Source organism: Tenrec ecaudatus, chromosome 6, assembly GCF_050624435.1.
Source record: "Tenrec ecaudatus isolate mTenEca1 chromosome 6, mTenEca1.hap1, whole genome shotgun sequence".
NCBI lineage: Eukaryota > Metazoa > Chordata > Mammalia > Afrosoricida > Tenrecidae > Tenrec > Tenrec ecaudatus.
The window spans coordinates 95,364,825-95,389,328 of record NC_134535.1 but is presented as its reverse complement, the minus strand read 5'-3'; the positions used below and the strand labels follow the sequence as shown (position 1 = coordinate 95,389,328).

General features: G+C 39.0%; 1 protein-coding gene and 1 non-coding gene across 2 annotated transcripts in view; one reads left to right on the top strand and one right to left on the bottom strand.

The window, feature by feature from the left end:
- The window catches only part of LRRK2 (leucine rich repeat kinase 2), a 174,484-nt gene that overhangs the window by 67,138 nt on the left and 82,842 nt on the right, over positions 1 to 24,504 (top strand). The window contains exons 20-28 of the mRNA XM_075551885.1: positions 3,059 to 3,247; positions 4,880 to 4,998; positions 8,719 to 8,788; positions 9,264 to 9,481; positions 11,638 to 11,888; positions 12,556 to 12,704; positions 14,780 to 14,873; positions 21,319 to 21,505; positions 23,313 to 23,494. Of these exons, the coding sequence (XP_075408000.1) occupies positions 3,059 to 3,247; positions 4,880 to 4,998; positions 8,719 to 8,788; positions 9,264 to 9,481; positions 11,638 to 11,888; positions 12,556 to 12,704; positions 14,780 to 14,873; positions 21,319 to 21,505; positions 23,313 to 23,494 (1,459 nt within the window). The remainder of the gene's footprint in view (positions 1 to 3,058; positions 3,248 to 4,879; positions 4,999 to 8,718; positions 8,789 to 9,263; positions 9,482 to 11,637; positions 11,889 to 12,555; positions 12,705 to 14,779; positions 14,874 to 21,318; positions 21,506 to 23,312; positions 23,495 to 24,504) is intronic.
- LOC142452264 (small nucleolar RNA SNORA48) lies at positions 15,087 to 15,230 on the bottom strand. Its single transcript, XR_012785287.1, has one exon. It is a non-coding gene; the product is annotated as a small nucleolar RNA SNORA48 (small nucleolar RNA).

The window sequence follows — 24,504 nt, the reverse complement described above, 5'->3', positions numbered from 1 at the left end:
ACATAGTTACGCTTTTTTTTTTTACTATTTTGTATTTAGTTCTTTTTCTTTTTATGGCACTCAGCATCTCTCTAAATTTTACTCTCTTAGGATGAAATCTAAGGCACACATACTGAGAAGGTTTGAATATCTCCTTGAGGGGCAGCCATAAATACTGCTTGCAAGCATTTTACTTTTTAAAGAGACAGCAAATATGTCATAAAAGTGAAAATTAACTCATAGCAGCTTTAGGAAGAGTTGTTTTTCTTTAATATTGTTTTATTTCTTACGAAAAGTGCAATGTTTATTTTAAAAATTGAGAAATACGGGACATATAAGAAAATAAAATTTATGTATTGTATCTTTTATATATACTTAACATGGATATTTCACTTTTCCAAGATTTTCCCTAAGTTTTTATATGCTTGAGTTTAAATATGCATTTAAACAAGGCTGTAAGCACACACATAGCCATGCACACTCTGCACATCAAATGAGCACCTGTGTTGGGCTGTGATGGAGTGCGGGAGCAGGGCTGGGCTTTGTGTGCTGCTAAACAGCCCCAGGCTCCGAGCCCTCCAGGGGTGCTGCGAGTCCACATGGACTTCACGGCAGCGAGTTTGTGCTTTCTTCATTGCTTTAGGCCAATAAGATTGTATTTATATTTTCAAGTTATTGTTTATTTTGTGTATAGTGTGTATACTGATGATAGACTGTCGCCATCCTCTGACAGCATTTTCATCTCCATCACCCTCTTGTCTTTTCTTTTATTATTATTTTTTAATCATTTTATTAGGGGCTCATACAACTCTTATCACAATCCACACATACATCATTTGTGTAAATCACATTTCTACATTCATTGCCCTCATTATTCTCAAAACATTTGCTCTCCACTTAAGTCCCTGGCATCAGCTCCTCATTTTCCCCCCTCGCTTTCCCCTCCCCACTTCCTCATGAACCCTTGATAATTTATAAGTTATTATTTTGTCATATCTTGCCCTGTCTGATGTCTCCCTTCACCCACTTTTCTGCTGTCCATCTCCCAAGGAAGAGGTCACATGTAGATCCTTGTAATCGGTTCCCTCTTTCCAACCCACCCTCCCTCTTCCCTCCACTCACACCACTGGTCCTGAAGGGATCATACGCCCTAGATTCCCTGTGTTTCCAGTTCCTATCTGTACCAGTGTACATCCTCTGGTTTAGGTATAATTCAGATCATGATAGTAGGGGAGGAGGAAGCATTTAGGACCTATAGGAAAGTTGTATTTTTCATTGTTGCTATATCGCACCGACTGGCTCGTCTCCCTCGGATCTCCCTCAGGACCAGTGGGGGTCTCATGGAGGCCAGAAAACAGATCTAGAGCTATGTAGGGTTTTTTCTTTCTTTCTTTTTTTTTCTCTCTCCTTTTCTTTCTTCAACTTTATGGTTTCTTATTGTTTGGACTAGGACATTGATGGTTTGCCTTATTATATGGGTTGGACATGGGAGGGAGCCTTGGGGAAAAGGCAATGGAGCCAATGGTCCCGGAAGCTAGAGGGGAAAGAGGAGGTGGGGAGAAGGGTGTGGTGAGCAGATAGCTTCATGGATGGGAGAACAACTAGGGAAGCAGAACCAGCATCTAGGAGAGGGTAGAAATCCTGTGAGTATTAGAGCAACACCAAGCTAGTGGAGAGGAAGCACTCAGAGATGGAAGAAAGGGGAAAGTGATGGCGGGGCAGGAGGAGGCAAAAGGAAACAAAGGCATAGATAGATTATCAGAGGTGTGCACTTATGTCAATACATCAATCCATAACAATAGTGGTATTGGCCTTTGTACATATATTTATAAGGCAATATACTGAAGCTACAGATGGGCCATGTGCCTCAGCTCATGCCTTCCCTCAAGGACAGAGTCCCTCAAGGACTTTGTTCTAACAAATTGGCATTCTGTGATACTCACTGCCTCCACCCCTACCCCCACATACCCACACACGATTGCTGAAGACAAAATGGGTGCATAAACAGATGTGGTGAAGACAGAGGAGGTGCCCGGCTATTAAAAGATATAGTGTCTGGGGCCTTAAAGGCTTGAAGTTAAACAAGCAGCCATCCAACAAAGAAACAACAAACCCACATGGAAGAAGCACACCAGCCAGGGCAATCATGAGATGTCATCGAGAACAGGCAACAGGCATCAGAAGATCTCAGCAAGCAGTAAACAAACAAACAAAAATGCATTGGTGAGAATGGAGGGGGGTTGGAGCGGAAACCAAAAGCCCATCTATGCACAATGGCACATCCCCCCACAGAGGGGTCACAGGGAGGGGGTGAGTTAATCAGGCAGCAGAAGAGCACTAATGGGTCAAGCAACATACCTCTGTTCCCTGGAGGCCTCCTCTTTCCCCCACCCTCCACCTCCCATCACTACCTCAGTGCCGCCTCCCAATCTAGACTAGACGAGAGCATGTACATAGGTATAGGCAAGAGATAAAACTCACAACACTTGGAACCCAGGAACAGGAATGGGAATAGAGGTACCAAAAGGGGAGGGGCAAAAAGGGGAGAAGTGGGGAAGGAGGGGGGCACCGATTACTATGAATGACACATAACCACACACCCCCGTCCAGGGGGGAAAACAACAGTAACCAGAGGAGAAGGGAGACAGCAGTTGGTGTGACATTTGAAAATAATTAAAAATCTCCAATCTATCCAGGGACCATGAGTGGTGGTGGGTGGGGAGCCGGGGGCGGGGCAAGGAAGGAGGGGGAAAAAGAGGAGCTGATTCTGAGGCTTCAATGGAAAGTAAATGTCTAGAAATGAATAATGGAATATACGTATGAATATGTCGGATACAATTGATATATGGATTGTAACAAGAGTTGTAAGAACCCCCAGTAAAATGATTTTTTAAAAGTTCACACCGTACCAATTAAGCACTGTAACTACTATAAAGTTACTTTGAAACTTAGAATTAAAAATTCTTTAGAAGCATGAGTATCTGTAAGAAGCTTCGGTAAATATACACACACATATGCATACATGTGCATATATCTATCTTGATGTTTCTATAATTGTTGAAGTCTCATATTTTTTTAGATGTAGGATCCATCCTAGCAAGAATGGTGCTCAGATATCAGATGAAAAGCGCTGCTGAAGAAGGGGCAGCTTCAGGCAGTGATGGGAACTTTCCAGAAGATGTACTTGAGAAATTCGATGAATGGACCTTCGTTACTGACTCTTCTGTGGACTGTGTGTTTGGTCAAAGTGATGATCTAGATAGTGAAGGTATTTATTATAAACAAACAAGTTTATTTTATACTTTGTTGTATACTGGCATTAAACAATAGAGAGTGAGGCAAAAACTTGATTTAATTCATTGGTAACACTTGAGGAAAACGATTTCCGCATAGAAACAGTTAATGTTTACTAATTCCAATCAAGGCACTTAGCATTTCTTAAACGTGTGCCTGCAGTGTTGTAACGCTGCCTTTAGTCAGTGCGTGCTGGCTGTTATAGGGGAAATAAATTGCAGTAAAAACTGATCCCGACTAGAATTGGATTTCAAATGCCAGTATTGATTGCATTCTTTTGTTGCTGTGGAAGCATCTTTTCCTTATTACAGGCAGCATTTCCAAAAGAGAAGGGTTATTTATAAGCATTAGTGGTCATAGATAGAAGTGTTTAGAATCGTGCTTAGAAAATTATCCAAACCAAACTCACCACCACAGAGTTCATGCCAAACTCACAGTAACCCTGGAGGACAGAGAAGGACGGTCCCACTGGGGGTTTCTGAGAATGTAAATATTTCACCCACTCTCTCACTGCTCTGAGGTAGAATGTTCCACAAGGTAGAACTGCCCCTGCAGAGGAGCAGAGTTTCATCTTTCTCCCGAGAAGAAAAGGCTGGTGGTTTCGAACTTTGGACATTGTGGTTAGCTTCCCAGTATGCAACCATTGCAGCGCCAGAGCCTCGTCTTTCTTGCAGAGCAGCTGTGGTGAGACCTTGTGGTTACACTCCAACTTGTAACCCACTGATTTTTATCCTTTTATGTTTTATATTGACATTTAAGGCTTTCCATGTCCTTTTAAGCATGCCATGGGCAGGCAGGAATTGTCTGTATAAAGTATCAAGATTCATGTAGACTATTTTAAAGTTGATTTGGGGATATATAGGTTTTATAATTTAGTTTGGGCATTTAAAATTGATTCTTTATCCTCAAATCTAAAATTTTAAAGTTTCAAATCTTATAAATAATTTTAAAGTAAATCCTTCATATTATTAATCCTTAATATAATTTATCTATTGATCCTATTTTCTTGTAAATCCATAAGTTTAAAATTAGTTTTCACCCAATTTCTCTTAAAATAATTATTAACAATAAAAATTGTGTTTAATTTACCATTAGACCATAAATTAAACTATAAATGTAGAATTCAAATAGAGATATACTGTATGCAAAATAATTTTAAATTATTCTATAATTTAAAGCAAGAGTTTAAAAATTTAGGGAGAATGCAGATAGACACAGAGCATATGTTGTTAATATTTTGCTTCTTGTGAATACATGTGTAAATTGATTTATTTGGCTTTTTCCTTCTGGACTCTGAGCTTCTATGAGGAAATCTTCCTCCCTACCACCCCCGCGTTTCTTTATCCAACATTCACTCAGTGTCTAGTCTAAGACAGACATTCCATAAATATTTATAGATGAAGAAAAATGTAGTTGAATTTTGAAAAGAGCAAGCCAGCATAGTTTATCACTTAGATTTTAAAGATAGTACAAAGAAGATTGACTCTATAATTTCCACTAATGAAAATATGTTTAATCTTTCATGACTGAACTATGATACTAGCATCTTCTGATCTAGTCAGCTTTATTACTGTTCTTGATGTTCATTTTTCTCATTTGAAAATAGGCAGTGAAGGCTCCTTTCTTATGAAAAGGAAATCCAATTCCATCAGTGTGGGGGAATTTTACCGAGACCCTGTCTTGCAGCGTTGCTCACCACGTTTGCAAAGGCATTCCACTTCATTGGTAAGTTAGACTGTGGAGGAGGGTAGATGTCTGTTTTGCTGGCATTTTTTTGATGGCTAAAATTACTTTTTGCTAACAACAAAGCAAGAAACTGTTGGTACAGAAACATTTTGATGCATGAAAACTTGACATACATAATTAGAAAACAAATTAGACTGAATCCTTACCTTTAGCTCGGTTCTCTAGAGAAGAAAAACAGCAACATTTATACACACAGATACATAAATAGACAGATAGGAGATAGATGGATTTATATCCAGAAAATATGTCTATTTATATAAGACAGGCAGGATAAATAATCCCAAAGGGAGAGCAACGGACTGAGGGCTTGGAGGGGGCGGGGTGGGGTGGGGAGAAAAGGGGAGACAGGAGAAAGGGAGCAAGGGACCAACAAACTCAGGGACAAGGAAAAACCAGGGATCTAAAATTGATGGGGAAGGAGGGTGCAGAGTGCCTGGTGGGGGTTGATCAGTGTCATGTAACAGAGATAAATTATTGAGAATCAAATGAAGGGTGAACATGATAGCCGGGCAGGAGGAAAGTAAAAGGAAATAAAGGAAAGAATTAGGAGGCAAAAGCTAGATAGAGAGGTATAAGTATAAGCTCGTACATATATAAATATATTAATATAAAATGATATGGATATTGATCTATGTGCATATATTCATGTTAAAGTATTAAGGTAGCAGACGGACTTTAGGCTTCTACTTAAGTCTTCCCTCAACACAGGAACACTTTGTTCTAATAACCTGGCACTGTGTGATACTAACCTGACAATATTGCTGAAGACGATATGGGTACATAAGCAAATGTGGTGAAGAAAGCTGATGGTGCCAGGTTATTCAAAGATATATCACCTGAGGTCTTAAAGACTTGAAGTTAAACAAGTGGCTAAATAGCAGGGAAGCAACAAAGCCCACATGGAAGAAGCATACCAGCCTGTGTGATCACCAAGTGTCGACAGGATGAAGTATCAAAAGATGAGAAACAAACCATTAAATCATTATGAAGGAGAGGGGTCAGAGTGGAGACCCACAGCCAGTCTGTAGACAGTTGGACATCCCCTCACAGAAGGGTCTGACACATGTAAGGGACAATTCAGCCAGGGTGCAGTTTAGTCTTGACGGAACACACAACATTCCCCTGGTTCTTTAATTCTTCCACGTACCCCTTTGCCCCCCACTATTATGACCCAGTTCTACCTCACAAATCCTGCTGGACTGGAGTATGCACAGTAGTAGACATAAGAGCTTTTGATACATGGACTCCAGGGAAAATAAACCCCTCCGGAACAGTAATGGGAGTAGTGATACCATGGGAGTGGGTGGAAGGGGCAGGGAGAGGGGGAACCAACAGAAATGATGGATGTCCCTGAGAGAGACAACAAAGGACACAGCAGATGGTGTAAGATATGAAAAAAAAATTATCAAGGGTTCATGAGGGTGAGAGGGTCAGGAGGGAGGGAAAATAGAGCAGCAGATAATAAGGGCCCAGGTAGAAAGATAATGTTTTGGAAATGATTATGGCAACATATGTACAAATTGATATGGTTGATTTATGGATTGTTATAATATCTGTAAGATGCCCCCATAAAATGATTTAAATTAAAAAAGTAAAAAAAGAAAATGGCTGACACCATAGCAGAAGAAGGCAAGACCCAGTTTAGGCATGTTCCGAGACCATGGGTCAGATGTTAATTTGGAGACTGCTCACGTTATTGTGGTGTTGATGATCAAAAGGGAAATCACAGGTTTGGGATTGCAGAGGTGAATGGATCCAAGGTTACAGATCAGGTTTGTGGGTGCAGAGGTGAATGGATCCAAAGTCAGCAAGTCAGATGACAGCCGGCTAATGACTCCTAGAATCAGCAAGCGAAATAGCAAGTCATTGGCTCAAGTTCCAAGACTAGAGATCGAAGAGCCAGATACAGGATCTAGACCCAGCAGCAAACAAGCGTTTTCATGGCGTCCACTTATTTTGAGAGCAGGCCACACCCTGAACGAAGCTTCCCTTCAGTTGCCTGCATCAAGGCGGGATGTGAGTGAAGTTGTTGCATACCCACTCTAATCTTAGAGCTGGCTGCTCATAGCAGATCCCATTATGCAGTTGTTTACATTGTGTTAGGTAAGATCATGGGGGATTTCTAGCTGTTAACTGATAAACCACTGAAATCTGGCCCTGCAAAATTGACACAAAACCTAACGACACAATCTTAAATTCAAATTTCTAAACTTTTGAGCATGTGAACTATGGATTTCCCTTGGCCATATATGCACTGCATACTTCTAAAAGTGGTTTCACACTTTCTCTTTTATAAAGCTCTGTATCCATAGAAACAGGTTATGCCTAGACATTATTCCTAATGATATGGGTAGGCCCAGAAATTGTATCCTGATTTCTGAGAAAACCAGATAGAAGTCTGAAGGACAATGGGCAAGTTAGAATAAAAAAATACCATTGATTATCAAAGCATATGTTTATTCTGTTTATTAGAAGTTATTTAACTTTTAAAAAGTCAGTATTATCTCAGCGTCATCTAGGTTTAGCATCTCTTGAGGGGCCCAGGCATATTTACATAAGGGATGTGGTGATTCTAGTTGAACAATTTGACAGTCATTAGATGATTCATATTTTCAGATTACTTAGTAAAGTCTATGATAACCGATGCTCTAATTTTGATCAGAAGTGGGCTTTAAATCTTGTGGTTTCTTTTATGTTGATTCTTTTTTTTTTTTTGGCAGTCCTTTATTTTTTATTAGCATATACTTCACAAATCACACAATTCAATAGCTCAATCATATTAAGTAGTGTTGTACAATCATCACCAGTCTTTAGAACATTTTCCTCTTTCTTGTACTCATAGTTATCAGCTCATGTCCTCCCCAAACTTTCCTGCCACCCCCTCAAGGAACCATTAATCCAGTTACTGTAGATTTGCCTATCATGGATTCCTTATACAAAAAAATTCAAAAACAAAAAAAAAACAACTTAAGTAAACAGAGAAAAACCAGAATCAAAAGGAGAAAATATTGAAAAGTACAATTTAAAATGGGTCAAAAGGGAGATCAAGTGATAAGGTGTTAAATTTTAACCTAACATATTTATTATATATTTAACCTAATGCATATATATTAACCTAACTGCATCTGCAACAATCTACTTCCGAAGGCATTCTACTAAATAGCAAGGCTTATTCACATCCCTGGTCTACAGAGGGAATTCACCAGAGGCTTAACCCATATATATTTCCCCTTCACCTTTTTTTCTTTTTTAAACTGAAAACAACTTTAAAACAAAGGAGGGGAGTCTTTTATGTTGATTCTAAATCAAGTAGCTTAAAGGAATTATTACACATAAATAGATTTAATTAGGTCTCCATCTTTACATATGCCAATTCTAATTCCTATAGGAATTTTGTAAAAAAAAATCAATTGGATTTTTAAGAGAATTTACGTGTATATATATATATATATATATATATATATGTATATATATTTAAACAGACTTTTCTACTTCTCAGTCTTTATATTTAAAGAAAAGTAGATGTTTTCTTTCTAAGATAATTTTCCTTCATGATTATGCTCCTCATTGTATCCACTGATTATTCTCAATTAAAAATAACATTTTCCCCATAAAGTTGTTTAAGTGTGTTCATATAAAATGGTCTATCCTGCTTCAAAATAGTGACAGCGATTTTAATCGTACATCTTTATTTAATAGGGACCTAATTTTGATCAAGACGATTTACTGAAACGAAGAAGAAAACTATTGTCTTCAGATGATTCACTCTGTAAGTATGTGGAAGTAATTGTAAGTACACAGGTATTTTAGCAAGGATATAGTGCTTTGTTAAGTTTTCTCAGTTTAAATTTTCTTAGTGTTAGCTTAATCTTATAAAACCTTCAAGTGGCATTGACCTAATATCTTCCACAGACTTTAGAATAATGAAATGCTCTTATAGGTTTTAAATTTTGCCTCTTCTACGTATTAAAATGGACACTTTATCCTTTCCGTGATTTTTATGAAGCATAAACTATATTCACAAATTCTACTATGTATTTCCTTCTTCAGGGCTGATTTTTATTCCATGGATAGACTTAATAGTTATATTTTGTCTATGTGTACCAAAATAATAGAAACATCACCATTTGATTCTCAACTTAATTGTCAATACTGAGGAGAGCTTTACAGTAGTAGGCAATGAGCAAACATTCACTAAGTTAATGTATTTGCTTATATTTCCATTGTTTCTGTTTTCCAAAAAGGGTCATCAAAGCTTCAGTCACATATGAGGAATTCAGACAGCATTGCTTCTCTCACTTGTGAAAGAGAATGTATCACATCATTAGACCTGTCAGCAAATGAGTTAAGAGATATTGACGCCCTGAGTCAGAAATGCGGTGTAAGCGGCCATTTGGAGCATCTTGCAAAGCTGGAGCTTCACCAGAATGTTCTCTCTAGTTTTCCACAGCAGCTGTGCGAAGTAAGTTCACTTTTACTTACTCTTCTCAGGGTTTTGAAGAGCTTTTACGTCTTTATCTAATTACCCTGGCCAAATCTGCTGAAAAAAGGAGTGTTCTGCTTTGGGTCAATGGAAAATACTGCTTCCATTTTCCAGAATTTCCACATCTGCCTTAGTCTGTTGGAGCTCAGGGAGTATTCCTGAGGGAAAGTGAAGGAAAGGGCAGGATCGGGGCTGGCACAATCAGTCAAGTTCATGGCAACGAGCTGAGTGCGTGGTAGTTTGCACCCACCAGAGATGCCTCAGGGGACAGGCCTGCTTCTGAAAGGCCGCACAGCCTTGAAAGTCCATGGAGCAAGTCTACCCCGCACATCTGAACTCACTGAAAATTTACAACAATGGAAATGTAGAGCGGATTGGATATTATTTATGGGTTCTGTCCTGAGGCTACAGGGTCCATGGTCAAGTAGATCAGTTGTACATGTTGAATATGATTTTGATGATTTAATTCAAGTCAAACAACTTGCTAAAATGTTACCAAGTGTACAGATCAATTAGCTAAACTAGAATTAGACAGAGTTGTATAGACTGCTACTGACTGTGTGTGTGTCGGCAGTTCCAAATCTCCTCTTTCTGTTTACCTGGTTCTCCTCGATGTTGGTCTAGACCAGTGGATCGCAACCAGTGGGTTGCAACCCCTTTGGGGATGGACCGACCCTTTCACAGGGGTCACAGGGGTCACCCACACTGCAGGCCCTGTGTTAAAGTTGGAGTCTATTATCGCAGATATTGTGTCAATCCATTTCCGGCGGGGTTTGCCTAGTCTCCATTGACCCTCATTTTACCTAGCATGGTGTCTTTTTCCATGTTCCTCCTTGATAAGGAGCCCTGGGGCATGGTGGTTACCACCAGCCACTGAATGGGAGAAAGTGAGGCTCTCTACTCCCATAAAGAGTTAAAGTCGTGGAAACCCACAGGGGCAGTTCTAGCCTGCCAGGTAGGATTGCAGTCTATGAATCAGAATCAACTCGATGCCAATGAGTTTGGGTTCTTGATTCTTTTGAGTGTCTCCTGATAATATGTACAAAGAACATAAGACGAAATCTTGACATTCTTGCTTCTAAGTAGGCTTCTGACTCTTCTACTTCCAAGAAAGATTTGTTTATCCTCCATGATGTCCACAGTTCTTTCAATATTATCTGCCAACATGATAATTAAAAGTGCATGCATTTCCTTCATTTTAATAATTGAGAAATCTCCTCTCAAGTAAACAGATAGTGTCTAAAATTAAAGTCAGAATTTTGAAAGCATAATGATTGAACTTGAAGGAAAAGCTATTCATAGACTTCTAAATTGCATCAAATTTTTAGAATTCTTTGAGAGAATAAGTATGTTGACATATAAAGAGTAGAGAAATATGAATATTTTGGTTATTGTGAATGCTAAATTTTTTACATTGATATAATATCTAAATAGAAGGCTTCCATAGTAATCGTAAAGATCAAACCAAAAACCCACTGCCACTGAGCTAATTCTGACTCATAGCAACCTTATATAATTTGCTAGAAATCTTAAGTATTTATAGAGCAGAAAGCTTCATCTTTCTATCATGGAGCAGCTGGTAGGTTTGAACTGCCCACCTTGTGGTCAGCAGTCCAGTTGTAACCCACAGTGCCATCAGGGTACTTTCTAGGAATAGCTTAAATATAGAAAATAGAAATTTGAGCCAAAATTTTTCATTAAGACCATTTAAAGGGAGAAGGTGAGAAAATGAAGCATTTTCATATATTATGACTGCTTCATGGTTAAATCTCACTTATATTAAAATACATTTGGCTTTAAAACCTAATATTAAAAAATACTCTTGAGTCTATTATATTTCACATCATTAAATCATTAATTGGAATTTTTATTAAGGCATATTCTGCTTCCATATTATACTCTTTCCATAAATGATTTGATATCTTAGAAAACAGGATTAAACTCTACATCTTATTTTTCTAAACATTTATATTATGACAGAGATAATTGGGTGAGTCCCTATGTTGAAGTTCTATTGTGGATTCTGTTTATTCTTTCTAAATGATTCTATGTACTTAAGGTGTAGAATCCAGGAATATTATATAAACTTTATTTTTCAAATGATTCATTTTAGATTTAAAATATTGTCTTTTCAGACTCTGAAATGTGTAACACATCTGGACTTGCATAGTAATAAATTTACATCATTTCCTTCTTACTTGTTGAAAATGAAATGCATTATCAACCTTGATGTCTCTCGAAATGACATTGGTCCTTCAATAGTTTTGGACCCTGCGGTGAGGTGTCCAACGCTGAAACAGTTTAACCTGTCTTATAATCAGCTGTCTTCTGTCCCTGAGAACCTCGCTGTGGTGGCAGAGAAGCTGGAGCAGCTCACTTTAGAAGGGTAAGAGAGGGAACCCAGGATAGCCAAACCCTCAGGGCCAACGAGGAGAGTGGAGATACCAGGAGGATTAGAGGAGGGTGGGGGGAGAAGGAGGAATCGATCACAAGGATCAATTATAACCCCCTCCCAGGGGGCGAACAACAGAAAAGTAGGTGAGGGGTGATGGAGGATGATGTAAGATATGAAAATAATAATCTATATCTTATCAAGGGTTTGTGAGGGAGGGCAGGTGGGGAAGGAGGGGGAAGAAATGAGGAACTGCTATCAGGGGCTCCAATGGGAAGAGAATACTTTGAAAATGATGATGGCGGCTTATGTGCAAATGTGTTTGACACACTGGATGACTGTATGGATTATGATGAGCTATGTAAGAGTGTCCAATAAAAGTATTTAATAATAATAAAAATTAACAAAGGATTATTATATTGACATTTCATAAAGTTGATTAAGTGCGCTGACATTATTTTTGTGGCAATGAATTTTAAACAACAATATGATAGAAGACTGTGCCAGTTGATCTTACAGCTTCTATCAATTGTCTTATATTTCCATTACTAATCTTAAATTTAATAAATCTGCTTTGAGACCAGTTTTAAGTAAATTATTTTGTTTGTTTCTTAAAATCATATCAGTCTGAAATTTAATACTATTTTTTCTTTATGACTAGAAATAAAATATCAGGAATATGTTCCCCCTTGGGCCTGAAGGAACTGAAGATCTTAAATCTTAGTAAAAACAACATTTCATCCCTGTCCGAGAACTTTCTAGAGGCTTGTCCTGAAGTGGAGAGCTTCAGTGCCAGAATGAACTCTCTTGGTGAGTGCTGTCCCTTGTGAATCTCCTCCTTTCTGAGACTTAGAGGATGAGTCATCTATGTCTATTTTACCCAATTTCAACTATACTATTAAGATGGAACTTCAACTAAAAAGTGACTCGGTTGTTAGGGGAGGCTAGCATGGCAACACCTTAGCTTATTGATGTTTCCCATCGCCTGAAAGTGCAGGTGGCTCTCAGTGTACACCCAACACTGGGTTTCACACTGAAGTTATTAGAGATTGGCTTACACGTGTTGTTTGCTTGTTATTGTTTTCACAAAGCCAGCTGGTCATTTTCAGATTACAAAACTTAAGTATCTTTGTAAAAATAATGTCTTTTACAAGTAAGTGATCCAGCACAAAGCTATGAGGCTAATGGTAAGAATGGTGTTGGGGTTGTGTGGGACCTTCGGTGACTTCACAAGGGGTGAAGAGAATCTAGCTCAACCTTAGCCAAGACGCATTCCTATGAGGCAGATGCCAGACTTTCCTCCGCCCTACTTTACCAATTCTGATGCCATTTCCTTTGACACTCTATTCCTCTGGTGGATTTGATAATTCATTGCATCGGCCACACAGGACTAACAGGTAATTCTCACGATTACAGGATTTATTAAAGAAGGTAGTAGGTTATAATTCAGGACTGGAAATGCTTGGGATACAGCTTGATTTTCTAGACATGAATAAAAGCCATGCTAAATTATGTAGTATTTTCCTCTAAAATCTAGAGTATAATCATACCTTGAACATTGATCTCAGTTTGAATACCGGAGGAAATGAAAGCTCTGAAGTGTGTGTGTGTGTGTGTGTGTGTGTGTGTGTGTGTGTGTGTGTGTGTGTGTGTGATAGAGAGAGAGAGAGAGAGACAGACAGACAGACAGAGAGAGATTCATCTAATTTATTGTTGTATAAGTCTGGATAGAACCTAGATACAAAAAAGTTGTTTCCTTTCTACTGCCCTTAATGGTTTCAGAAGTATTCTCTCACACAAGGGCCATATAAGTGGGACCATTAAACATAATCCCTTATAAAATGCAGTTTCAGCTCTTTAATTTTATGAGTGCTTGTGTATTGCAATGGAACCTCGAGACTCTTTTTAGTTTTTAAGCATCGTAAGAATTTTTTAGTTTATTTTGCCAAACAAGCATTTTAGAAATAGCTGATGTTTAGTATCTGTCTTTCTTTTCTTCAGCAGAAAGTGGCTGGATTTGTCCTGGAACATTCTGACTCTTGAAGCTTTTAAAGAGAAAAATCATAATTCATATTGTAAAAATTGAAATTGTTAAGAAATTCTTTCTTATGCCATGTTCATATTTTTATGTCTTGAAAGAATTTTTGGCCTAGCTGCACTCTTTTGAAAATGAGAAAATAGGCTGTGTGATTTTTTCCCACAATATCCTATATTGTGATACATAGAGTTTTATCCCAGGAAACCACATACTGCAGTTCCCTCTTGAACATATGTACAATATATCAGCATATTGAAGATGAGATATTTCTGCTAAAATTTTGAAAACTCTTATGATCATAGGATCAAGAATACTTTCCTAAGTAACACTAATTATTATTCCAGAGAATATTTATTAAAAGAGCTTATGTCCTGAACAGCTTTCATTCTTACCTTGTATTGCAGAGGCGTAGTGGCCTCCTTGGAAGGAATTGCATTTTCAATAGCTCTAGTTCCAAATAAGGTCACAGCCATGGGTACTGAAGGTTAGCGAAGTATTTGAAAGTGTTTTGTAATAGTTTCATAAAAGTAGTCATTTGAACTTATCTATACTTTATGTCATATAACAACACCATATTTGTAATAAATATTCAAATAGTTTCTACTCTGTGCATTTATATTAGATAATTTGGCCTTCAGATTAATTAATTCTGATAACAATGGCATAGTGTTTTATTGTTCAGTTGCAGTATTTAAATAGTATCTTGTAAAAATAGATTTTTTTATTGCTAGTGTGAAAGTAGACATTAAAGTGACATACTATTGGAAGCTGTTTTTAATGTTATATCTGATAGAAATCCAGTTAAATTGATTTAAATGCCCATAATATTATTTTTATTTTCTTTTAGCTGCAATGCCCTTCTTGCCTTCTTCCATAACAAGTCTAAAATTATCTCAAAACATATTTACATGTATTCCAGAAACAGTTTTAAAGTTACCACAGTAAGTAAACTGTTTGAATTTTAAAACCCTACAAGCTGTAACAGAATCAACAGACATGTGATTTTAATTTAGGCATATAAATGTAATTGATTGCTGTATAGTCTCAACTTGCTGTTTTTAAAAATATGAATGTTTTATTTTCAATAAATAGAGCACCCCATCGATTTTTTTAATTTTTATTTTATCTATCTATCTATTTATTTATTTATTTTTTAATGTGCCCTAGGCATGAAACAGCTCTGGCCACAATCTGGGCATCAAGCTAGGATGAACAAAGGGCTGCCAGTCTGCTCTGCCCCTGACTGAGATAAGAGCACCACCACCAATCAGGGGTCTCTTTTCCCACAGCCAGGGGATGATTTTTTTAATTTTTAAAACTTTTATATTAACCATGTAAAAGAGCCTTAACATTATTTAATTTTTGCACCATTATAATTAAATGAGATTGCATTAGCAATCACATTTATTTTAAAATTTAATTGTTCTAAGAATTTGGTATGTTGCCTATAGACTATTAACGTTGACATTTTACTTAACTAGTATTTGAGTGAAGATTAGAACAATTAATGTTCTAGGTTTGTGTGTGTGTATGTTGGGGTGTGTGCTATTGTTAATTTAATTGAAAGTGAAAATTCCCTCTGCCGTAAATTTGACATTATTAAGATTTAAACATTTTAATCTTAAATTCTATCATATATTATAAAACTAAGTCCTAAGTATATGCAAATATTTATGCAAATAACTTTTAATTGCATTCTAACTATAAAATAGAAAATAGTTCATTTAAATATAGCCTTAAAATATGTGAAAAACAATTGATTATGCAGTGAATTGTGTCTTTAATGTTTCCATGATCCTATAATATAGCTACTGTTTTCCTCACGTCGTAATGAAGAAAGACAATACTTTATCAGAAAGGTGTAATCACGTACCCATAGCACAGTCATCAAACCCTGGTTGGTTCTTATATTTATGTAGTTAGCTATCAAAAATAGACGGCCTTATATTTTTTAAAGGGTAAATATATTGAAAACTTCTTGAAGTTTAAGTAATCATGAAAGCTGAATAGGATGTACATGTTAAAAAGAAGATCCAGAAAACTAAACATATTACCCTGTCCACATCTAACCTTTAAACCCTGCTTTACAGCATAGTCGTCCAGCATTTTCTATGTATTCTTTCTTTAATTTTGATTTTTTATTTCATAAATGAGAACCCAGTTGTCTAACCAAATTAATTTCAGAGAGAGGCTAAAGAGGCACTCCTTTGGGAAGATCTGCTGATGATTAACCAACACATGTGCCCTCGTCAGTTTTCACTCATAGAGAACCTATGCACAACAACGCTGTATGGTCCATTGCCAGCCTCACACTTGTTCGTGTGCTTCCGCCCAGTGTTGCAGCCACAGTGCCCATCTGCCTCCTTGAGAGCCTTTCGCTTTTCTTCTGCCCCTCCACTTCACCAAACATGATGCCCTTCTCCAGGGCCTGGTCTCTCCTGACAATGTGCTCAAAGTAGGTAAGACAAAATCTCATCGTCCTTGCCTCTAGGGACCACTGTGGCGGTCCTTCCAAGGCAGATTTGTCTGTCCTTTTGGTAGTCCTTGGTACGTTCATGTGCTTCTCTAGCACCATGATGCAAATGGATCCACTTTCCTTCGGCCTTCCGTATTCATGTGCAACTTTCACACGCATACGAAGCAATTGAAAATACATGGCTGGGGCCAAATGCCCCTTAGTCCTCAAAGTAACATTCTAGCTTTCCAATACTCTTAAGAGATCTGTGCAGCAGATTTACTGAATACAACCCCTCTGTTGCTTCCATAACCATTGATTGTGAATCCAAGCAATGTGGAATCCTTGGCTCCTTCAATCTTTTGTCCATTTATCACGATGTTACCTATTAGTCCGGTTGTGAGGATTTGGATCTTCTTTACAGTGAGTTGTAATCAACAGCCAAGGTTACAGTCCTTGATCTTCATCAGCAAGTGCTTTAAGGCCGGCTCACATCCAGCAAGTTTGTGTCACCTGTATATCACAGGTTGTTAATAAGCCTTCCTCCGATCTTGATGCCACACTCTTCTTCATATAATTCAGGTTCTCTGGTGATTTTCTCAGCATACAAATTGAACAAATATGATGAAAATATCCAGCCCTAACTCTTACCTTTCTGGATTTTAAACCTGCAGTATTCACTCACTTGTTCCCTTCACACAGTGGCCTCTTGATCCGTGCACAAGTTTCTCACGAGCACAGCGAGGTGTTCTGGAATTCCTGTTCTTAGGGTTACCCGTAGTCAATTATGGTCCACACAGGCTAATCCCTCTGCACAGTGAGTGCAACACAAGTAAACATCCTTCTGGGAGCTCTGCTTGGAGCCAAGATGCATCGGACAGCAACAAGGATATTCTTTGTTCCATAGGCTCTTCTAAATCCAGCCGGGATGTCTGGCAGTTCTCTGTCAATTGCTATTGCAACCATTCTTAGATGATCCTCAGCAAAATTTTACTTCCTCGCGATATCGAAGATATTGTTCTATGACTTAGTCCTCTTGCTGGGTCACCTTTCTTTGGCACGGGCACAGGCATGGATCTCTTCCAGTGAGGCGGCCCAGCAGCTGTCAAATGTCCTGGCATAGCTGAGAGAGTGTTTCCAGAGCTTCGGGAGCTTTTGGAAACAGTTCAAGTGGTAGCTCATCGGTTACTGAAGCTTTGTTTTTTTGCTGATGATTTCAGTGTAGCTTGAATATTCTTCCTTCAGCATCAATTGTTCTTGCTCATATTGTACCTCCTGAAATCACTGGATGCCAACCAGTTGTTTTTGGTACAGTGGCGCAGTGTATTCTTTCCATCTTCTTTTGTTCGATGCTCCCTGTATCATTCAACAATTTGCCCATATAATCTTTCAAGATCGCAAGTCAAAGTTTGAATTTTTTCCTGAGTTTTCTCAGTTTCTGATATCCTGAGTTTATTTTTCCCTTTTAGTTTTTTGTATTTTATTATTCTTTTTAAAAATCATTTTATTGAGGGCTCGTACAATTCTTATCAAAATCCATACAGACTTCAATTGTATCAAGCACATTTGTACATTTGTTGCCATCATCATTCTCAACCATTTGCTTTCTACTTGAGCCCTTGGTATCAGCTCCTCATTTTCCCCCTCCCTCCTTGCTCCCCCCTCCCTCATGAACCCTTGATAATGTTTAAGTTATTATTATTTTGTCATGTCTTACACTGTCCGATGTCTCCCTTCACCCACTTTTCTGTCCATCCCCAGGGAGGAGGTTATATTTAGATCCTTGTATCTGTTCTCCCTTTCTACCCCACCTTCCCTCCAACCTCCTGGTATCGCCACTCTCACCACTGGTCCTGAAGGGATCATCTGTCCTGGATTCTCTGTGTTTTCAGTTCCTATCTTTACCTATGTACATCCTCTGGTCTAGCCAGATTTGTAAGGTAGAATTGGGATCATGATAGTGGGGGGAGGAAGCATTTAAGAACTAGAGGAAAGTTGAATGTTTCATTGTTGCTACACTGCACTCTGACTGGCTCCTCTTCTCCCCACAACCCTTCTGTTAGGGGTTGTCCAGTTGCCTACAGATGGACTTTGGATCTCCACTCTGCACTTTTGCACGTTTCATTATAATATTTTTCTGTATTTTCTCAAGCTGTCTTTTGAAATTTTCCATTCAGCTTGACCTTCATCATTTCTTCTACACTATTTAGCTACTTTATGATCAAGAACAAGTTTCGGAGTCTCTCATGACATCCACTTTGGTTTTCACTTTTTTCACTTTTTTTTTAATGACCCGTTGCTTTCTTCATCAATGATGGTTTTGATGTCCTCCCACAGCTCATCAGGTCTTCTGTCATTAGTGTTCAATGAGCCAAACCTGTTTTGGAGATGTTCTCAAAGTTCTGTTGGGATAGACTTAAGGTCATATTTTGGCTCTCATGCCCCCATCGGCAAATGGAGATCCCAAAGGTTTCCTTCCCGTCGGTTTTGCCCATGTCACATGTCGGCTGCCTTCTCGGCAGTCAGCTCCTCTTCAGTCACGTTGGGAGTGCCCTCCAGCCCGGGAGACCCAGCCTCTGGCTCTGTCCCCGACACTTTTCTGCTTCCACTCTTGGGGTCTTCAGTGTCTGATAATGTTACAAAGCTATTCATATGGATTTCAGCGGCTCCTTCCTCCAAAACGAGGAGCCTAGTTCTTCTCCATTGTTCATTCCTTAATCCGGAAGCTCCTCTGAAACTTGTCCACTTCGGGGGTCCTGTTGGCATTTGAAATCCCAATGACACAGCTTCCAGAACCACAGCAACACACATGCCACCACAGTGTGACAAACCGACAGACAAGTTGTGGGCATTGTCTTTTAGACATTGTTATTAGTTTTTCCCTACACATTATGGCAATTCTGTGGCTTCAAAGAACAGAAATTTACTAACAGTTTGGCAGCTAGAAGACTGAATTCAGGGCACTGTCTGGGCTCTGCTCTGCTCAACGCCTCCAAGGTCCCCTTTGGCCCTTTTAGCTTCTGGTAATCCCAATCACCCCTGTTTGATATGCAACCCTAATATCTGCCCCGCCTTCACATGATGATTTTTTGTAGCGATTCTCTTCTTACAAGGACACCAGGCTAATGGTCTCCTGTCAACCAAATACATCTGCACGGACCCTACTTCCAACCAAGGTGACAGAGATGGGGCTTAGGGGATCCACTAGGACTTTAAGATATTTTAGGGGGACACATCCAATCCATAGCAGACATAAATCATGTATCTCTAATAACATCACCATCATTTTTTCATTTGTTTTCAATCTTTCAATAACAGGTATGAAATCTAGCACATTAAGAGCAAACACATATGTGTTGCTGTGCTGACCTGCATCTCTGTCTAAGCAGGCTCTCTAAATGAGCTTGCAATCAATTCACCAGGTTTCAAACAGGGTGGGTGAATGGGCCTTAGTAAAAATCATCGTCAATTGCCAGTAGTCCTTTCCTTGGTCAAAAGTTTAAAAACGAGTGTCTTTATTCTCCCTTCACACGTATACGTACATATCCGTGACTCATGTTTTCTATGACTTTATGCAAACTTGGGCCAGCTGTTCTTGAATGACAGCCACCCACTTGCACAAGAGCCTTTGGTGTGCCAGGCACCAGGCTAGGTGGCACAATTTGGTCAATACTGACACAGAGCCGTGAAAGGAAATGCCCACACCCAATATTAATTGATGTTAGGTTCCAGTCTCTGAAGAATTCTCCAGAATGAGCAAAAATCTCACGGAGAAACAGGCTATAATTTTTAAAGGCAAGGGAGGTAGGACTTTATTTTTTAACTTTTTGTTGTGAGCTGGTTTGCAGATCGGATTGTCAGTTTTATACTCAGCAGTGTGTGTGCACTGTCTAATCTCACTCATTGCAGTCGCCTTAATGTGACATCACTTATCCCACCCCTCCCTCTGATTCCTGTTCCACCCCCTTCTTCCCTAGCTAGCACTTCTGAACTGTGTCCTGGGGTAAATGCTGTCCTTCTGATTGCAGATGCTAGGTTATTCTGAAGTGTGTGAAGCCCCTTAGTGTTAATGGTGTCTCTGTAAACCTGTCTGTCGGTGGGGTAAACATTGAAACGGGGTCAGTTCAGTTCCCGACCTCAAGAGAACTAAGGGCCATAGTCTCAGGGGTTCCACCCTGAAGGCCGGGGTCCACCTTTTATTAACCACTGACACATGCCTTCATGGTTTTTCATATGACCCCTGGTTGTACAGTGTTTAAAGCGCTCAGCTGCTAAACTAAATGGAGGCCCTTGGACTCAGCCAGCAGCTCTGCAGGGTAAAATGACCCAGGGATCGGATGTTACCAAAGCAAGTCCACTGCCAAAGGATATCCTCCCAGCCCCACACAACAGTAGCTGTTGCTCATACATTACAAGCACGCGATTTCTCCAGGACCACAAACAACTTTTTTGAGAATATTTTTTATAAGCATGTGTAAGTAGGGAACGTTCACCTCAATTTTGTTTTTAATGAACTGGCGAAACAAGACTTTTTTCCTTAGCTCATTTTTAGATAAACCTATGAGCATACCCACACATTTAACACTGAAAAACACAACAAACTCACTGTTGTCAAGTCAATTGTAACTCCTAGCGGCCCCAGGGGTCAGAGTAGAACTGCCCCCTAAGGTTTCTGAGGTTGGAAAGCTTTACAGATGCAGGCTTCCTTTGCAGAGATGGTGATGGGTTCGAACCGCTAAACTTTCAGGTAATTGCCAAGCGTTTTAACCACTGTGCCACCAGGGTCCCTACTCAGTCGCACACTTAAATGTAAGTAATGTGACTCTTAAAGTTATGTTTGTGTTTCCCTCGTGTGACAATTGCCTGTGATGTTCATTGCTGTATTTTGAAGACTCTGACTTGGTTTCCATCTTGGCATGGTTTTATTTTAGCTTGCGGTCCTTGGACATGAACAGCAATCATATTCAGCATCTACCAGGTCCTGCACACTGGAAATCTTTGAATTTAAGAGAACTCTTATTTAGTTCTAACCAGATCAGCCTGTTGGACTTGAGGGAGAAAGCTCATGCTTGGTCCAGAGTAGAGAAGCTCCATCTCTCTCGTAATAAACTGAAAGAGGTAAGAGTTCCATTGTATTTGTTTAAAATTATTGTCAAATATAAGATATGCTTTCTTAATTTACACTATAATAAATTATCATTTTCCATTTTAATGGATAATTTTCCTTTATAAATAGGCACCAATCTTACCCTGAGGTAAGTGCATTAGTATTATTTTTTGGTGCTCTGTGTTTGAGAAACCCTACAAATGTAAATGTTCAATTATGAATATTTATAGTGCTTGAAAGGCATCCTGGTGGGTAAGGATTGTATTGTTAACCCAAAGGTTGATGGTTTAAGCCCCGCACCATTCTGTGGGAGAAAGAGGAGGCTTTCTGCTCCTGTGGAAAAGTGTGGGGGTTGGTTGTAATCAGGTTCTTTCTGACCCCTAGTGACCTTATGCACAGCAGAACAAAACACCGTCCTGTCCTGGGCCATCCCGACAGGTATTCCTATACCGGGGCCCATTGTTGCAGCCACGTGTCAATACATCTCGTGGCATGCCTTCCTTGTTTTTGTTGCCCTCTCCTTAACCAAGCATGATGTCCTTGTCCAGAGACTGGTCTCTCCTGACAACAGGCCCAAGGAGCACACTGGCCAAATTTCTTCCAAGACAGACTTATTTGTCCTTTAGCCGTCCATGGTACTTTCAATATTCTTCGCCAGCCCCACAACTCAAACACATTGATTCTTTTTTGTTCTTCCTTATGCACTGCCCAACTTTCCCATACCTATGAGGTGATTGAAAATATCATGGCTTGGATTTGGCACAGATTAGTTTTCAAAGTAACACCCAGGCTTTTCAACACTCAGAAGGGTTCTTATGCAGCAGATTTACCCAATGTAACTTGTCTTTTGAAGACAGAATTCCTCCACAGAGACTTTATGGGTCAGAATCAACTTCATGGACAGGGGATCATGCTTTCAGCATATCACTCTATCATTAAATCTCTGAAGTGCTAGCAGACTCAGATATCTCTACATTTCTCTCCTTGGACTGTATATATTTTGTGTTATCAAGCTGACATATTTTCCTACATGTTTAAAGCTTTGAATTCCTCTACCTTGCTACTCAAGTATTCGTGACAGCTATGAGCAATGTAGGGCAGGCAACATAGGTCAGCCACCTTTGTTTGTATTTGCTGCTCTATTAGCAAATCCAAAACTCCATTAGAAAATCCACATTTCATGATTCATTTCTCTCAGCGCAACATGTTTTGTCAAGGTGAAGCCTATTCCTAAACCAATAGAAATACAAGACAGATTAAATACCTGAAACTGTTAGGCTTAGGAATAACTGTATTTGTTATTACATTTTTTATCAGAAAATTAATATTTTATATTATAAAGTAACATATTCTGACTACAATTTAAAAAAACATGGGAAAATTCTCAAATTAAAAATTGCACTAAAGTGTAATTATTTAGTTGTATTTTAAGAACTTTAGGTTGTGATTCAGCTTTGCTTAAGAACACAGTGTGAGAGAGTAGAATGAAGCCCGGGATGAAAAGATACGGGTAACCACGTGCAAGGAGTTCTTTACTTTTAAGGTTGTGAGATAAAACATGTTTCAGAGAGAGACCGGCTTTCCAAAGATTAAAAGCGTCAGAGATGGTTTTGGGTGAGTCCTCTATTCCTCTCTAGTTTGTCCACATTGATAAATAACTTGGAATAGCTTCTGGAACATGGGAGAGCGGCACGGAAAGGCTGCTTGGGTCGCCGATCACATGCAGGAGCCTTTCTGGTGTCCCGACCGCCGTGTTTCTTGGCAGCCCACGGTCCTTCCTTCCCACCCACAGGTTGTCCCCTTTTTTCTTTCATTAAGATTCCTCCGGAGATTGGCTGTCTTGAAAATCTGACCTCTCTTGATGTTAGTTACAACTCGGAGCTGAGTTCATTTCCCAATGAAATGGGGAAATTAAGCAAAATATGGGATCTGCCTCTGGATGAACTGCATCTTAATTTTGATTTTAAACACATAGGAGGTAAAGCCAAAGACATCATAAGGTTAGATCATTTAATTTCCATTTGTTTTTATTACACGTGTTTCTTCGATCTTGCTTTTATAAATACACAGTTACAATTTAGGCCAAAAAAATGACAGAGGTCCGTTTACCAAAAATAACATCCTATGTATCAATTGCTTTGCACGAAATGAATGGATTCACCTGGTGCCGCTGCAGAGGCTCCCCACTGCCTCCTACACACGGTGTGTGGAGAGAATTCATTAGCTCCCCAATCAAACATTTTAGTAGCAATGGACTCTGAAAGGCAATGCACACTTTGTCTCTTTGATCACTTGTTAGTAACTAAACAAACAATTTGAAGATCTATATCAGAGTATCATTTCTCATTTTGCCTCTCATATTCATCAACGTTTAACACATGCATATTACATCGTAATGCATTAGAGGTACTTCAGTGATATCAAACTTGATTATCAATTCTGATTTTGACTATTAGTGACCTGAACTGTCCAGCTCCTACTCTGTGTGGTCTCACACTTGAAAGACCTTGAATCTCATGGATATCAGACTTCCTTCCCCCCTTGGTTCTATTGTTCTGTTTCAAGCGGGTTAGTCTTATTGTGGTCAGTTCATAAAACCATGCTTCCATTTCCATTGAGCTCCTCCTCTCTGTATTTATTTTGGAGCCTTTGGATCCATGATTGCTTTGTAGTATACATGGGCCATCTGGTTATGCTCACTCATGATTTGACTCCGGGGACCTAACACAGCAGGGCACACAATGAGCAGCTGTTGAGTTACAAATGGATTACATGCACCCAAGTCTCGCCTGCACCCTTACATTTCCTTTCCTTGTTTCTGCTATGAGTACCTGCTTTCCTGTTCTCCGGAACTTGATTTAATTTAAAAGGACTTTGTCACCATCATGCTAAAAACGACTTTCCTTGATCCTACCTAATTATCTGCTATTGATTTCACTCTAGAGATGTTCTAGTATAAATGGTTTAATTACTACTAAAATTGACTAAAGTTTGAATGAATTATGTTGTA